This window comes from Portunus trituberculatus, chromosome 43 (genome assembly GCF_017591435.1).
Source record: "Portunus trituberculatus isolate SZX2019 chromosome 43, ASM1759143v1, whole genome shotgun sequence".
NCBI lineage: Eukaryota > Metazoa > Arthropoda > Malacostraca > Decapoda > Portunidae > Portunus > Portunus trituberculatus.
This window is the reverse complement of record NC_059297.1, coordinates 25,390,505-25,408,645: the sequence shown is the minus strand read 5'-3', so window position 1 is coordinate 25,408,645 and position 18,141 is coordinate 25,390,505. Positions and strand designations below refer to the sequence as shown.

At 39.0% G+C, this 18,141-nt stretch overlaps 1 protein-coding gene across 1 annotated transcript; it reads left to right on the top strand.

Annotated features, from left to right (window-relative positions):
- The first annotated feature begins 272 nt into the window (after positions 1 to 272).
- Positions 273 to 17,878, top strand: LOC123518020 (MMS19 nucleotide excision repair protein homolog). The gene is made up of 21 exons (XM_045278521.1): positions 273 to 375; positions 2,118 to 2,356; positions 3,163 to 3,307; positions 4,028 to 4,218; positions 4,520 to 4,681; positions 5,651 to 5,866; positions 6,017 to 6,020; positions 6,494 to 6,606; positions 7,440 to 7,563; positions 7,763 to 7,967; positions 9,713 to 9,789; positions 10,109 to 10,284; positions 11,141 to 11,316; positions 12,230 to 12,392; positions 12,890 to 13,061; positions 13,223 to 13,389; positions 13,622 to 13,734; positions 14,720 to 14,876; positions 15,480 to 15,647; positions 15,949 to 16,029; positions 16,143 to 17,878. The coding sequence occupies exons 1-21, from the start codon at positions 285 to 287 to the stop codon at positions 16,251 to 16,253; spliced, it is 3,051 nt and encodes a 1,016-aa protein (XP_045134456.1). The 5' UTR covers positions 273 to 284; the 3' UTR covers positions 16,254 to 17,878.
- The last annotated feature ends 263 nt before the right edge of the window (positions 17,879 to 18,141 follow it).

Here is an 18,141-nt window from a genome sequence, read left to right as displayed (position 1 = left end):
TAATTGCAGTAAATGCATAGTAACAAACGTACTTTCTAGCACACTAATAATAAGAAAATTCTATTTATAAAACTGTGTAGAGAATAGCAAAAAAATATATTTATATTATATCATATAAAGAAAACATTCCGTAGACTTTTTAAAGAAACAGTTGGATTTTTAGCATATGATTACATCCAAAATAGTCATCTCATAAAATAGTTTTGTGTGCAATTTTCAAATAAATAAAAATTTCAATCTTCTCAAAAATTAATTATGTAAATATTGTTAGGTTCGTAGTCATCATGGCCCCCGCCAGTTTTCTCCTCCAAAGGCTAAAAAATCTTCCAGAATCCTCAGAGGATATTGATTCTCTTGTCCATGACATTACCCCAGGTGAGGAGAGACTTTCGTGAATGCTGTCCTATAGCTTGTGCGAGTCACAGGGTGTAAGGGGCAGAGTGTGGAGGGGGTGTCGAGGCTGCCTCACGTGTGCCTCGCCAGTCTCAAGAGTAAATATTAACATTCATAAATTTTTAAACGTGATATAGAAACTAGTGAAATACGATAACTATTTTGACGTTGCCAATGAAAAAATATCCAGCATCTTGGTATAATATTAATGCGAACTGGCTGAAAGGCCTGTGCCAGATTATAGATATTTTACTTTTGGATTTTGCGGACGTGTATTTAGCCAAGTACCCATCAGCACAAGCCTATGAATAGTTAAAATACTTAGCTAGAATCTGGTGGAGTGTCTGCCAGGATGGTGGAGGGTTGAGAAGGAAAGTGTTGTAAGTTAAGTGCTGGGTGGAATAAACACATCACAAAGGGACGCCACAGAAAGCTTGACTTCTGATCCCTCTAAAATTTCTGGTAAAGCTACAGAACCACTGCTCCCCCCCTTTCCTCTCCCCTCCCCGTTTTCCCCCCCAACAAGCTTGGGGGACTGTGGGGAATCGGGGGTTTTGGGGGGAAGCCAAAAGAGGCGAGATATAGCGATCCAAAAAAATCTAAGGACAAAAATGTAACCTAACCTAACCGGGGGGGCTGTGCACCCCGGACCCCCCCCTACAACACTAACATAAACCTAACCTAACGTAACCTAACGTAGCCGGGGGGGGACTGCCACCCTCTTGTACACTGAGTATCCTTTACTGATAATCTAAATTCTAAACTGGAAATTTCATATATCTTCTCTAACCAAAACAGCTCAAGCATTCTGAGCCTTCTCTGCCAGTCTTTTTTCCCCTGCCCTATGAAGTATGCTTCACAGTTATGGGAGGAATCCACTCATACTGTTTATTCAGATAAGGAGGAATCAAAATGTTATAATCTTTTGGCTGACTGACTGTCTTCAACTTTTTTTTTTTTTTTTTTTCTATCTTCTACTTCTTTTGCTCATCCCAGCTGCTCTTTTGATTTTGCTTGCTGCATACCTCTCCCCCACCCCTGCCCAAAAGCCTCACTGCATAAGACTTTCTTCTTCTCTCTCTCTCTAATGCAAATGTTAACTGATACTGTCATTCATTCACCCCTTTCTGTTGTAAACTCAGATTCCTTAGATGAGATATTTGGAGACATTTATCCCATTCTTTTGGCAAACTCTTTTGACCTGGTTTTGGGGACTGGCATCACAGTGGGTCATTTTATTGTGACAGTTTATGTTGCCCTTGGCTGGTTTCCCCTCTTACATAAAATAGAAAAAAAAATTGAATAGATTAGATGTCAGTCTACTCTTCCATTCAAATGCATCATGCCATATTATTAACTCAACTTTCAATCACTCTGAAAAATGTAATAAGACTACATCCCACATGAAAAAAAATAATAAATGTATTTTAAGGATTAATTTTCAGTAGAATTATCATCACCATTATGATTGATTTCAAAGTTGAAGGTATTGCAACAATGGAGTCTTGTGGAATCACAAACTCACAATTATGAAACTCATAATGTGTATCTGACATGTGCTAAAATATGTAGACTGCTTTAACTCATATATTATCTTATATTCCCTTTAGATACTATATCTCCATACCCATTCTTACACTCGCATCAGTTATAGTTTTGCATCCACCTCAGGAATCATCCTTAATGCATTGAACTATTATTATTATTTTGCCTTGGCCCTGCAGAAGTGTGTGGGAGGGAATTAACACTGCATGAAGTGGTGGAAGCCCTGGGTTCCAGCCTGACCCATGAGAGGCCACGTGAGCGAGAGGTGGGCACTCAGTTTCTGGCTGGTGTTCTGGGGGAGCTCCCACCTGCCTACCTCAATCCAGCTGAAGCTTCCTTCATGACAGCCTTCCTGGTGGATCGTCTGCAGGACCACCACACAGTTCAGCCTGCAGTGTTTCTCAGCTGCTTGGCCCTGGTCAGTCATGGAGAGGGAAAGGTGTAAGCAGAGATATATGGGACCTTCAACTGAAAGTTGCTGTGATATAAAGTCAGCTGGAGGTTTCAAGGACATTTGCGACTACTACACAAATATGTATGAGTCACAGCAATTAATAGAGTGTTTGAATGATATGGGAAAGGAATGAGGAAAATGAGATGATTAAAGAAGGGAATACAAGAACATACTGTAGATACATGGAAGTTAGCTGTAGCAATTCTCTAGCGTGAATATAGGTAAATAACTAAATACACCAACTTCCACCAATTAAGCATATAAGTCACAACACTGTATATTTTTTGGTTAACCAGTGTGTCTAGATTTTTTTCTTTTTTATATAAGAGGAGAAATTTGGCCAAGGTACAGTGGAACCATGCATACTTTGGGGTCCGAGAGGTCTCTAAGCGCACAGGTTCAAATCCTGTCCACGGTCCGAGTGTAGGTTGGGCTTCCTCACTTGGGGCAACGGTTTCCTAGTGGGTGGGCTTTAAGATAGGAGATACCCCAAAAAGTATCCCCTTTAGCCCATAAATTTCTGTGAAAAGCCCACATGGTATAAAAAAAAAAAAGATTAAACAAAAAGGCACACTTAGATGTCAGTCCTCAAGCAGATCCAAGAAAGTCAGCCAAAGAGTGCAGTAAATGTCTTAAAACCTCCCTCTTTAATTTGAAGAGATACAAGTGGTGCATTATGGCTGGAATGGAGCAGAGTGAATAAATTATAAGCTAAGAATTAGATTGAAAAAAAAATGTTAGTATTGCATCGTTCTCATCCCATTCCTCAGGTGAAGCAGGAAAAGCTGGGCGATGGTGAGATGCAGAGCCTGGTGGAGGGCATCTTCAGGGAAGTGCAAGTACAATCCCACACTGTGTCTGACCGAAGGACTGTGTACTCCTTCCTCAAATACTGCCTTTGTAATAGACCAAATGGTTAGCATGGTGACTTGTGTTGTGCATGAAGAATGTATGTGTAGTTAGATGCATGTAGTTTTGTGTGAAAGAAGAGAGTCATCTTTAGAGGGCAGGCTTTGACTGCCCCCTTGTATTGAGACACAAAGGGAAACATTCTGTAAGGTCACAGCTGACTTTGATGATATGTTCACAGCACCTCCTGAACCAGTGCTGTTAGATCTACCTCACTGGAGTAATTAGACCTCAACACAATTTAGAAGTCCCTAAAACATTTTTTTTTTTTTTAGAGAAAAGGCTATTTTATACTAAGATGTTATGATATAACATCACATTGTATCCTTTATTAAGAAACACTTTGCTCTCTCATTACAGTCATTTTAAAAGGCCACAGAGGGATTATTAGAGAGGTTCTCAAAATGGTTCTCCTGTTAATGTAGAAATCTTGCTACTAAATCTGTCACTAGAACCACAAAAATACCATTAATGAAAGTCATCAAAGTATTATCAAAAGTGTTGCAGAATATGGCCCTGTGTAGCTGATCTTCAGAGCTGATTTTTGGTACTGTGGTAGATTTTCTATGGATGACTTAATTATATTGTATGGTACTTCAGAATTAAAGCTGGAGAAATGATAAACTTTATCTCATCTGACTAGTGCTAAGTATCTTTGTTAGTAATCACTTGAATGATATGGTTAGTTATCACTAGAATAATATGGCACATTTTCCTAATGCACAGTACTCAAGGAACTGGGCCTTTCCTTGTTGCCTGGTCTGGTTGCTGCCGTAGAAGGAGAGGGCGACCCACGTAACTTGCTGGTGGTGTTTTCCCTGGTCACAGCACTGATACAGAGTGGCCTAGCACTTGAGCCGTTTGTGGAGGAACTGTTTGAGGTGGTGGCAGCATACTTCCCTATTGAGTTTGTTCCAGTGAGTCTTCGTGAAATTTTTAGTGTTTTTGCTGTGGCTTCATTTCAAGGAGCAGTACATTATTGCACTAATATGGAATTGGTTCAATAACTTAATTTTCTTTTATTTTTACAAAATCTCATATATTATTTAAATATATTAAAGAATTGGCTGCAGTTGCTCTTAGTTAGAAAATTGTAAATACCAAGGATTGATTCTCTTTGTTGAGAAATACCTTTTGAAAAAAATAAAGCACAAGTTTTCAAAGTGTAAGTTAGTGTTAGTAATTTATGGAAATACAGTATTGTATCTAACCTTGCAGCCTCGAGGTGATCCTTATGCCATTCAAGTGGAGGACCTTGTGTTGGGGCTGCGTGGGGTACTGGCCTCCACACCGCTGTTTGCCCCATTCTGTTTGCCTCTGCTACAGGAGAAACTTGACTCAGATCTCACCTCTGCCAAGTTGGATTCCCTCCACACCCTGGTAAGAGAGTTTGTATATAGAGTAACTTTTCTAATCTTGTCTCTTGTAGACCAGCACATCTGTTTGCTCAGTCAGTCATGACATTCAGTCTCCTATCATGAGTTAAAGCTATAGGCCAATGTACAGTCTACGTAATTTCTTAAATGAAAAACTTATTTGTTAGTGATGTGCTATGATTTAGTTGGTGTAGGTGCAAGGAACAGTGTTTTAGAAATTCTGTGTTACAAAAACATCAATCATTAGAAACATTTAGAATACAGGAATCTGGAGTGTTTTCCTTCTGTAAGTAAATTTGACCAATTTGTAAGTATAAGTTATTAATAAATGAGAAAGTCTAAGTCTTCACTGATATGTAAAAAAAATCTTACATATGGAGATAACAAAGTGGTGCAGTCAATTTCCATGTCATGTTTATTGCTGATTGTCACAGAACATCTCACTGTCTCAGAGCCAAAGCCAGAAGCATTTACACTTGTCACCACACCACAGCAACTCACAACCAGGACCGTCTGTGCACTAGGGATTTAGCTATGCCTTGTTGGAATAGCATGGGGATCCACACAATATGCTCATGACAAGATTTTTCCTAGCTTCTATATATCTATGACTACAAACTCTCCACAAATGGACATACCTCTGGTTGAGCTTAGCTTAGTGTCATCAGGTGCACTTGCATAACAATGGAATAAAATATTTCAAAAGTTATGCCCTGTGACAGACAGTTAGAAAGGAGCTGGCAAAGTAGCTGCTGATGAGGATAGCTTAATCTTTTAGTCATAAGATTGAATACTTAAAATTTCATGCCAGCTTTGAATTTGCTAAGCCAGAAGTCATGAAATTTGAATGTTTACTATTTGTGTTCTATAAAATTAGCTCCAGTATTTCTGAAACCATCAGTACATGTGTGGATACAGGATAGATGCAGTAGCATAATTTCCTCACTTTGCCTGATGTGTCTTGCTTCATCAGGTGGCCTGCTGTGAAGTGTACAGTGCTGAGGCCATCCACCCCCACATACGTTCCCTCTGGGACAGCCTGTGCCGGGAGGTCATGGAGGGAGCAAACAAGGATGTAGAAGAAGCTGCCCTTTCTGCCCTCACTGCTGTGGTTCGTGTCCTGGAGGTGGAATCACCACTGCTGCCTCCCAGGCTGCTGCTGCCACACTCATCGAAGCTGCCATTGCTGGTGTGTTTTCTTGTTCCTTTTCTTCTTTGGTATTGTGATGCCAGTGTTGTAGTACCATCAAGTCAGTCATTCATTCCATTTTGTTTCTTTCATCCTTATTTAACCATTGTTTGCACTTCAACCTCATGCCTTTTAATATTTGTACTTCAGCTTCGTATTTTAGAGTCCATCACCATTATTACCTCTCCTCCTTATAATGTCTTTCTTTGTCATTCCACATGCTATATTATCATACCTCACACTTCTCACACAGAACTATAATTTTCAGCATGCAGTATTGTGTCTGTTTTCATCAGTTTTTATTTATTATTTTTTTTTTAAGATATAATTTAAGACATAGTTGTTATAGATTTTTTGTTTTAGCTCAGGCATTAGAGAGGCATGTAGTAATGGAATAGTCCTTGACATCACTTGCCTATGTTCTATCCTTCATTATCATGCTATTGGCACCAGCTTTGAACTAGTGATATGTCAGGTACTGTGGTGTTTATGTTGGAGGATTACCAAGGCAGTGAATGTCAGAGGTGAGATGATGACAGTATTAGGGACCACTGGTGATTATAAAGTGGGAACATTGATGCCTAACTGATAGCTGGTGATACTTCTTGTCTGTGTATGCCTCCCTAGAATGTGAGTGTCACCTGAGAACACCTGAACAAAGACTCATGTGGCCAAGTACCCGTTTGTTGGTGGCCCTGGTGGTGGCTGCCCCGGGGCCTGCAGCTACTATCACTGGCAAGGTGAGTTTGTATGTATAGTATGTAGATTTTGTAGGTACTCTCATAACAGTAAGGTTCTGGACACTGGACCTGCAGGAATAACTGTAAATCTTTATTTTTTTCACATTTTCTTCTAGATTATGGGTCAGCTTTATTTTGATCCTTTTTTTACCATGCCTTTGTTTTGCTTTCTTCCTGCTGTGCCCCAGTCAGCTTCTTCCATGTCAAGATCTCATTTCACCAGCTATCATAGAAAGCAGAGGCCAATTTCTCTCTCTCTCTCTCTCTCTCTCTCTCTCTCTCTCTCTCTCTCTCTCTCTCTCTCTCTCTCTCTCTCTCTCTCTCTCTCTCTCTCTCTCTCTCTCTCTCTCTCTCTCTCTCTCTCTCACACACACACACACACACACACACACACACACCCGGTAGCTCAGTGGTTAGAGCGTTGGCTTCACAAGCCAGAGGACCAGGGTTCGATTCCCTGGCCGGGTGGAGATATTTGGGTGTGTCTCCTTTCACGTGTAGCCCCTGTTCACCTAGCAGTGAGTAGGTGCGGGATGTAAATCGAGGAGTTGTGACCTTGTTGTCCCAGTGTGTAGTGTGTGCCTGGTCTCAGGCCTATCCGAAGATCGGAAATAATGAGCTCTGAGTTCGTTCTGTAGGGTAACATCTGGCTGTCTTGTCAGAGACTGCAGCAAATCAAACAGTGAAACACACACACACACACACACACACACACACACACACACACACACACACACACACACACACACACACACATGGAATACAAGCCTTTTGTGTATGTAATATGTCACACCCTACTGAAGTGCTGATGCAGTGGCCCCATCTCTCTTCAGGTGGTGCCACAGTTGGCCAGCCAGTGTTTGAAGAAGGATGGTACAGCACTTGCCCATCAAAACACAATATCATCCCTGGCCATGGTGCTTGAGGCAGCTACTAAGCATCCCCACTTGTTGCTTGGTCAGTGGAGCATGCATCTCCCTTCTTAAACATATTTTGTTAATTTGTGTATTTATTGTGTGTGTGTGTGTGTGTGTGTGTGTGTGTGTGTGTGTGTGTGTGTGGATGTGTAGATGTACATTGTTTATAATCTTGCCTTATTGCTTACTTTTTGTTTCTGATTCTTTTCTTCACTGTCTCACTTTGCATTTCATTACAGAGAATGGCCATCTGAGTCAGCTGGCAGGACCAGTATGGGAAGCCTTCCACCATGGCCTCTCCTGTGATGAGGGGTCACAGATACAGACTGCCACCCTTGCCTCCCTGCCTCCCATCCTCCCTGCCTTGCCCTCCTCTCACCTCCAGCAGGCTGCACAGGAGCTCACTGCCCTTCTCTTGGATCCATCCTCCTCTCCCTCTCTTAGGTGGGTCTAGAAATCATTACTCATGGCAATACATTGCATGTTGTGTTTTGTTCATGAAATATCAGATTATTTTTGGGAAACTGTTTTCATAATATAACTTGTCTTAAGAATGAAAATGAATATGTGCTGAGCTTTAAATGAATGCATGAGTCATCTTAGAAAATGTGAAAATAAATCAAAGAAGTAAAAAGATAATCTGAAAATGAGACAGGCTGCTGAACAAACCTCATGCCTCCTCTGGTGCAGAGTGCCCTGTGTCCTGCAAGGTCGCTCAGCTCCTATATGTGCTAACAAGGCAGTTTTTTGTCCTTTCTGTAATAAATCTTTTTTATCTAATAGAGTAGAGGAGGCAGTTTGTGTTACCCTAGGTAGACAATATCAGCTATGAAACCTCCCAATTTGAATACAACCATGAAAGTTTCACCAGTAGTGTAAAATTGTATCTGCTATGATGGCGGCTATCGTGCTGCCCTCTATCACTGCGGTTTCTCAGCATGGAATACTGTAAGTGAAGGAAGGTTAGGGCGGCTCAGTGCGCCTACTGGTGGGTTTATGCGTTAGATGTCATGTTATCACGCCAGATGCCCAAGTTCTTTATCTTTTATCCACAAGCTAGCAAAATCATTGTCATTAAGTAGTTAGTAATTCCTCTTGCCTTTCAAGGAGTAAAAGTAAAAGAAAAAAGAAAGAAAGAAAAAAAGGATTGCAAACTATCTTTGTATTTTTTCCCTGGGCAAGGGGTGAGTCAGATCACCAGGCAGGCATTACGTGTAAAATGACTAACTTTCTGATCGCCACAATGGAAGTACACACTGACATTTCCCCATCTTACTGTGTGTTGTACAGCCACACCAAGGAAAAAAAATCTCTCCATCCAATGATGTTCAATAAATAAGTCAAGCTTGAGGCAATAGCTGAAATAAAATGTTGTCTCATCTTATGTTTCTTCTCACCACTCACAATGTTAGATTGGGTATCTTGAGAGGACATCACATTAAATATTATGTAAATTACTAGTCTCATTTTCACTTTTATAACCAGCACCTTTACTGTATTCAATTTACTTATGACATTATCACCTGAAGAGATCCTCGTGTCTCTTGTCCCTCTTCCCCCCCCCTTTTTTTTTTTTTTTTTTTTTTTTTTTCTTTCTTTCTTTATTTTTTATCATGCATTAGATTGAATAGAGAACTGTTATTCCGTTTTCCTTGAAGTGAAGAGAGATATGGCAGTGTGGCACAGATTACTGGCCTCACCCTGTGCCAGTACATTTTAGTGTTACTATAATCTAGTAATGTCCTACCTGGTTGGCGTGCTACCCTCTAAGGGCCTTTTATGGAGGGTTTATGCACTACCCAGTACCCACACAATGCCTTATTTGTTGGCACTAGACATGTTTATCTTCAAGCATTTGACATCCAGGCATAATAATGATGAATTAATTGACAAGTTATGTTAGTTTTGTATGAAAATAGTTGGCGCAGTGACTAACGCTGATATTCATGTGTACTATAAAACCGTTAGCTGACCACATCATACTTCACTTATGGTGGAAAACACACTGCCTAGTTTTCTTTGGCATGCACACAACAGTGGAAAGGTACTGGCAGAAAAATTTTAATTTTGCCTCATCATTTCCACTCTCTGTTTATGTGTTATGGGACTTAACATGGGACATAGCTTACAGACCTGCCTTGTGCACAGACCCTCCAGTACTCTATATGTGTGTGCATTATTCTCTGCAGGGAGGGCATCAAGAAGTGCCTGGTGAGGTTGGGACAGCATAACCCTGAGGTCATTCTCAAGCACACCTGCCACCTTTGCTAGAAACCCTACACACTGGTAAGACATCAGAGATCCACTCAAAGACTTTCTATTCTTCTTTAGTTTTAGAATATTAAGTTCAAACTTCTGTGTAGTAACTGTTTGGAACACAATTAATAGAGCAAGAAACAGGGCTAAGAATACCTTGGAGAATCTTATATATTTCTGAAAACAAAGGGAAAGTAAAAGTGAATTATTTTTTTATTCTTTACTGTTATCATCATCATCATCATCATTTTGAATGGTAGGTCTTATTTGGATACTAAATGAGTGGCTACTTACCTACATTTTTACATTCTGTTCATATTATTTTTTAGGGACCAAGGCTTCCTCAGGAAAGAGTGAGGTGCAGGTGCTAGAGAGTTTGGCCTTCCTTGCTAGCAGTAAGGCTGTGTTAGCACCAGTGTTGACAGCAATGTGGGGTTGTGCTCAGACACTGCTGACTGATGGATCTCTGGAATGCTTCCATTGCTACCTGTCCACTATTGCCAAGGTAAAAATCATGTCAGGCTTGAGGCTGCTGACTTTGGAAGATTTATGACAGCTTTGAGTATTTCATGTAAGGAGCTTCAGTTTCTGGTGTATGCACAGTTGTGAAGAGAATATCTTTCTACAGAGTGAGGTGTGTGGTATGGTGTGATAATACAGGGCTGAACAATGACTGATAGCAGTTTCTTGAAACTAATGCTTGGTATCATTTAGTACAATCATCCTGCAGATCATATGCAGTTCTAGGTCCATACCTCTAGACGTGTAATGTAGTGGGATCACAATAAATATACAGGGATACTTGGAGAAAACTATTAAGTTAACAGATGAATCAGGAGGAACATCCCCACAGATAACAGACTAAGTACTGGAAGATCATGTGACATCCTAGAGGCACCACAAGAAGTCTTACTGTAAGACAGAGGAAGGGGAAACTATTCAATGCAAGGACCACATTAAGAAATAACAATTTTATTGGGCCCATGGTGTATTTACCCAAAATAATTAATATTTAAAACTGACACAATAAAAGGATACTCTCATGCATACACACACCTGTGGGAAGAAAACAAATTGTTCACAATATTATTTTGTGTTACTTAGTAACTTTCTCTTTCAACTTTATTAACTTGTGGAGGGTCACATGAATTCCTTTAACAGGCTGCATGTGGCCTGTGGGACATAGTTTGCCCAAAGCTGCTGTAAAATGTTAGGAGCCAATAATTGCTGCTTTATCTTGTCACTCATAAATGGACAAATCTATTGTACAAAGTCTTCGATAAGTCAAAAGGTGTAGTCTAGACATTCTGTGATTACTGAAAGGAAAATCACTGTAGCAGTAATTGCTAATTATGTTTCAGATGGTGGAAAATAACCTGACGGACAATGAGAGTCAACAGTTCCTGCTAGAGGAGTGGAGAGGCACCCAGCAAATCTTGACCATTTTCACCAGGCTGATCCAGCACTGCCACCCACCCCATACACCTGCTCTTCTGTCCCTTGCTTCCATACTGCGTAGCCTTGTTGCTTCAGAAAGGTGTGGGAGAGAGAGAGAGAGAGAGAGTCTCCCAAATGTATTTGCAATTAGTTTGAATTTTTTTTAAGTATGATGATTTTTTTCAGTTTTATTTAAAGTCTCAATCATGCTTTTCCTTATCTACATTTTTTTCACTATATCTTGAAATTGCAGTCATATTTTTTGCAGCTTTGTTTTGAGAATGTATAGATTAATTAATTAATTGCAAATGTGATATTGGTTGGACATAAGGTTAAAGGTAATTGCTTGTTCTGACGTTCATAAAACTCTAAAAGGATAATTATATATAATTATCTCAATTAAACACACACACACACACACACGCGCGTTGACGCTGTGTGTATCAATCAGATGAAAGAGAGATATGACAGGAATGGACAAGGAGACAGGTCACAGAGAGCTTAACTTGGGCCCTGTAATACACAAATAGATAAATACACACACACACACACACACACACACACACACACACACAATTGAGTGAAGAAGTGGTGTCAGCAACGAGTGTGCATAGTTTTAAAGAAAAATTGGATAAGTGTAGATATGGAGACGGGGCCACACGAGCATAAAGCCCAGGCCTTGTAAAACTACAACTAGGTAAATACACACACACTAAAGAAAAGTTGGATAAAAGTAGATATGGAGACAGATCACTATGAGCATTGCTCTAACTCTGTAATATACAACTAGGTGAATACATACACACACAAGAAAAAAAAAGATACAGAGTTATTAACCATATATATATATCATATATCTCTCTATTTATATATATATATATATATATATATATATATATATATATATATATATATATATATATATATATATATATATATGTATGTGCTTTTTTCTGTCTGTTTGTGTATTTCTTCCAACCCATTATCTACATTTCTTTTCTCTCCCCACACAGTACACCTCAGCCTCTTGTGCAGCATCTAGTTACCCTGGCTGTGCACGGAGCTGAGGAGAACAGTGGAGGGGCTGACACATTACTCCTCCCTGACTCAACCCCAGAGATGAAAAAACTTCTTACTGCACCACTGGATTATACTGATCCCAGTGGATCCAACATGGTACAGCAACTCTGCCTTTGTTTGGATTTTGTCTAATGTGTATCTCCATGTCCATCCACTCCTGCCAATGCATGTGTCTCTACTTAGGTATCTATATTTAAGTTGCTATATATGAGTCTTAACGATTTAGGATAGGAAATGTTAGACTTGAACTTGATGTAGGATTTTTGGACGTGCTTCATTGTCTGATCAGAACAGCTCCTGCCATTAGAAACATTTAAGAGAATCAAAACTTACATGCTTGTACTGTCATCCTGAATCCATTCTAAATAGCCATTCTAAATCCATTCTAAATATGTGAAGGGCAGAAGAGACAAAATATTAAGTAGGGATCAAGTACTGTACATGTTTGCAAGATTTTTGTTGATTTGATATGATGCACCATTCTACATCAAGCATACAGCATGACTGTATGTGTATGTATCAATTAACAGTAGATATATAAGAAAGGAAATAGATATATCATAAAAAAAGATCAGTAAATTTGTGTTCCACAGTTGTATGCCCTGGAGGGAGTAATAGCAGGTGCCCAAAGTCTGTCTGAAGAGTCAACATGTGTGCTGCAGCTGCTGAGGAAAACCAGAGTTTTTAGTGCTTCCACTGGTGATGCAGAGCTGAGGGAGGTGGCGGCACTCTTGCATGCTGCAGCTATCAACAAGCTGCAGGAAGGTGAGCTGCAGTTGCTGCTATTGGTTTGTAGTGCTGTTTTGTTTAGCTTTTGGAAAAATTACAGATATGCATTTATTTAGCTCTACATTAACAATCACCTATGTTGTGTCATGCTTCCACATGAGAATATATGAGAATACAAAAATACAAACAATTCACAGGTGCACAGTTGTCACAGGCAGAAGAGGAAGCAAGGACAGATGTGGAGGCTGCCTTGGACCCAGCACAGCCCAAGGAGAAGCGCTTGGCTGCCCTTCTTGTCACAACCTGGACCTGCAAGGCTCTGGTGGTCTGTGGGTCTAACCTGCAACAGTGGTGGACCAAAAAGGTGTGCTATAGGGAAATATATGTAGATGGAACACTTGTTTTTATATTCTTATTCACACTTTTTTTTTCCCCATTTCAGGAGTTTACATTCATACAATACTTCTCTTATTTATTTTATTTTTTTTACACTCATCTGTATCTCTGCCTACTTTACATTTATTCTTCTTATATCTGGTTTTCTCTTACTCTACTCCTTGATCTTTCCTGTTGTCTTACCTCTTTTCTTCCTGCAGCTGCTGGACCTGCTGGAGGACCCTGAACTTGGTGTGGCCACAGCTCACAGCTTTGAAACCATTGTCAAGGAACACCCTTATGCTCTGAGTCCTGCCTACCATGCACGCACCAGGTGACTCCTCTTGTTCATTGCGATCTTGTGTTGACTTGCATAGATAATAAATGTTCTGCAAAGACCTGCTCTTCCTTCTCATTTTGTGTTGAATGTTGTTATGTAGATTTTCACCACAAACTGCTTCCTTATTACAGTAGGCTACTGCTTTGGAAATGAGTGTTTTGCCAAGCCATAAATGTAAATGTTTGCTGTTTCAGACCCCATGAAACAACATGCATGATAAATACTAACAAACACATGAACCTTTATTCACTAACACCCATCTGTCATAAAGTTACATCTACATAGTAGTCAATCAGTAATAGAGTACATTTTCAAATAGAAATTTATCCCAATTATATTCTTTTACTTTGAAGGAGGATATTGTTATCCTTTCCTTCTAATCCTGAATAAATTGACAAGTAGTCAATGCTTTAATGTTGTGGTAAACTTTGAATATTTTGTAATGAGAACATGTTTCATGTATTCTTCAGGATAACACTTTCCAAATGTCTCAAATCAAAGAAAGAAGAAAAGCAGATAATTGAACTAGATTCTGTAATCAGGTTGTTAATGTCAAGTTAAAGGGAACTTTAAAAGATTAGATTGATTTATGGATAGGGATGATAGGTGGATATGGGTTAGTAAGGACTGCCACATGTTGGCATACTGGTGTCTTACAACTTTCCATATGTTCTTAACTCCTTTGTGACTTTTTTGAGAGAGATGCACCTTTATATATATTCAGAATATTATGCTGATTGATATGTAATGTCAGCTCACACTTCAGTTGTGACATGAATTTGCCACACTTTTGAAATGCTTCTTTAATTATCCTTCAAAAAAGTTTTCTGGCATTCCAAGTAGATTTATTTTTTAATCATATGCACTTTTCTCATGTTCTCGTTTTCTTTACACAGTTGATGTATGTGCTTTCTAAAGTCTGTTATTTTAAAGTGATTTTTTGTGCATGTTAAATTTTCTTCTCTCTTTGTTTAACCAGGCTGCTGCACAGACAGAGGTTCTTTGAGGGAGTAGTGCATCCTATTGTGGATACTTTCTCTACCTCCAAGGGATCATTGAAAACCTGCTGCCAGGTGGCTCTTTGTTCTCTCATGCCTCACCTCCCACAAGCCATCCTTGCCCCACATGTCAATAAGGTAATAAAAGGCATTGATTCTTGTATGTGTTTGCTTATTTTGTAGTGCAGTTTTGTGCATTAGTCCATCTTAAGCTATGATCACAAATTCATTTTTTGTGTTAACCATTGCTTTGGTTTGGTGCTTAATCATTAATCATTCTCTCATGTAACTGTTGTAGTACATGTAGAATCACACACATATTTAATGTAATTATGGTATGTTATTGTTAAATTAAGTCAAATATATGCCAAATTAATATTCAATTTGAAAGTACTGAGACCATTTTCTGATATATGTACTATTACTTATTTCTTAGTGTTCTTGAGAGTCAGGGGACAGAGACCCTGAAGGAATTATGAAACTAAGTGTTATAATTTACAGAGATGCAATAAGCCATTATTGCACAGTGTACGACTCAGTGCTCCCAACCAACAGGAAAGGCCTTTGTTTTGCATTAAAGAACTATAGGGTGATGATAAAGGGATTTTATGAAGTCTGAGAAATTTAATTGATTGATGGTTATTGCTCATTTTAATGTGCTATTGATTTTAGTAAATAAGAATACACACTAGAATGTACTTCTGCAATAAGAGAATAATGGTGTTCTTTTGTTTTGTGGAGGTGCTGCCTGTGGTGCTGCAGGGAGTGACAAAGAATGAGGGGCGGGTGGTAGTGGAGAGTGTTGTGGAGACCCTGGCTTCTCTCCTTCAACATTCTCCTGCACCAGCAACTCAACACCTCTCCTTCCTCCTTCCTGCTCTCCTGTCCCTCACTACCAATCAGCCAATGGTAAGTTTGTAGAACTATAGTTCAAGCAAAGATTTTCAGATAACATTACATTGCATTTCTTACAATAGTGAATGAAGTTGTGGTAGTGGCTTGGTGCTATTGTGAATAGCTTGATCAGCTTATAACTATGAGGTTCCAAGTTTGAATCCATGGTTGGGTAAGAGTTATGCAGGCCTGTCTCCCTTTATTCTGTAGCCTCTATTACTATAGCTGAGGAATGGAGAATGAAAAAAGGTAACTCATTTATCCTATGTATATTACTGACCTGTATTACAACTTTTTTATTTCCTATCCCTTACAGACAGTGCGAACAAAAGCCTTGGAGTGTCTGGATGCACTGGCCACCCTACCAACAACCTCACTCCTGCCTTACCGAGATGATGTGAGTTTTGGCAGCAAAGTTTTTAGCTTATTTATCAGGGTGGCTTTAATGGTGATGTGATGATAATGTATGTATTTATAATACATAACCTAGGATTTGATGTTTCCTCCAAGGTGCTGCAAGGGTTGAAAGCTGCCTTGGATGACCACAAGAGGGTTGTGCGGCACGCAGCTGCCAGCACCCGCACTGTGTGGATCATGGTGGGTGCTCCAGGAGGTTCTTAGCACTGAACATCTTTAGGAATTCCACTTATTAAAGAGGTCTCAGTAAGGATTAATTTAACCTTGAATTATTTCAAAGTATTTGATACCCAAATGTGTGATATATGAGGGTGAGTCAAAAGGTCCTGGAAAAATTATTGTTGCAGTAAAATAATGTTGAGCAAGTTCCTGAGGTTCCATGGGCCAGAGAGACAAGTTTCCTGAGTTGCTAGCTCGGCCCTAGATGCTTTGACATCTTGTCAAGAAACACTTTTAGAATCAGAGTTGATGATGGGATGGAAAATAGGAAAAATCATCACAGCATTTTAGTAAGTCTTTAGAGATTCTATTCTGTTTATAACAGTTGCACTCCATCAGATGAAACACTGTAAAGTGTAAGAATTGAGATCAGAGATAACTCAGGAGAAGAAAGGCCAACAAAATAAAGCTGACTTGTGTGAAATCATATATGTAATGAAAGTTTATGCTTTCACTAGTGAAATTAACATATAATTATGGTCCAGCATTTACCATTCATATTGAAATTTTAAGTAAGCCCACAGCTTACTGAATCCCTAAGATGTGCAGGGATTAGCTCCATCAAAGAGTTGACTTTTGTCTAGTTAAGCAGGCAGGTTATTTTTTTTCAATGAATTCTGACTGGAGATAAAAACCTGAATATTTCAGTGTAATCCAGAAAGTAAAATTTATTATAAACAATGGTTACCAAATGGACCAAAAAAGTTCAAAGTGGGGAAGTCAGCTCTGAAAATTGTGCTAGTGGATTTGTGGGAGTTAGAAGGAATCATTCCTGTTATTTTTTTACTGATGGAAGAAAGCAATCATAGGAAACTGCCATGAAGGTGTGTCATGGGAGTTAATGAGTGCACTGATAAAGAAAAAATTGGGGGGAGAATTTGGTTACTTGACAATTTCCCTGGAAAACTCATCATCCCACGTACAGTCCTCGTGATTTACTACAATAGCTTCTTCAGGCTTGAGACTTTGGGTAATGCACAACACAATGTGTTGACACATTGCAAAGGAAAGGCCCAACAGTTCCATAAAGAAGTTCTTACAGATTGAATTACTGCCTTCAGAGTTCATTGAGTGGGGTGGAGGATATGTAGAAAAGCAATTCTTTTTATCTAGTTAATAAAACCATATTTCAATATTTCTTGAAACTTTTTGACTCACCCTTGTATAGTTAGTCACATAACATTTGAAATTGCTATGATCATGGAAATTTTGGTAGAGCACCAAAAATAATAATATAACAAAGGTATTGTAATGCAGCTTTTAACATGGTGTATATATTGCAGCAGCTGTACCTGAGATAATGAACCAAGGAGTGGTGGGAATCTTGCTTTCATTCCAGTTTAGAAGCTGCATACCAGCCTTACATTACTGAAATTATGAATGCATTTCCTGAATAACCATAAACATTTTTTTTTTTTTTTTGCTTGTTTTTTTACTGATTTGTTAATTGTTGGCATTTGATTATTAATTGACCTTAATATGTGTATGATTCACTTACTCTTGATAAAGAAATGGGCTGCAATCCTGAATTATATATAAGAAAGAAAATGTATTATAGTGGTTTTAGATACTGTTGTTGGGTGTGCAATAGATTTTACTTTATAATGCTATTATGAATTTTTTTTATCCAATATGTATAATTTCGCATTTTAAAAACATGATCAAAGCTTTCATCAGCTTCCTGGCTGGACTTGAAATATAGCAGCAGTGCAGAAATTCAATGAAGTCCAGTGACCATAGGATTGCAAGATGCAGATATGTGAAGAGAAAAGACCCACTGAAAATTTAGAGGAAATAAACAAATGAATTATCAAAATTTGGAACAAGCAAAATCATTTCCTGGCTGTTGGGTCCAGTGATGCCAGCAATGCAG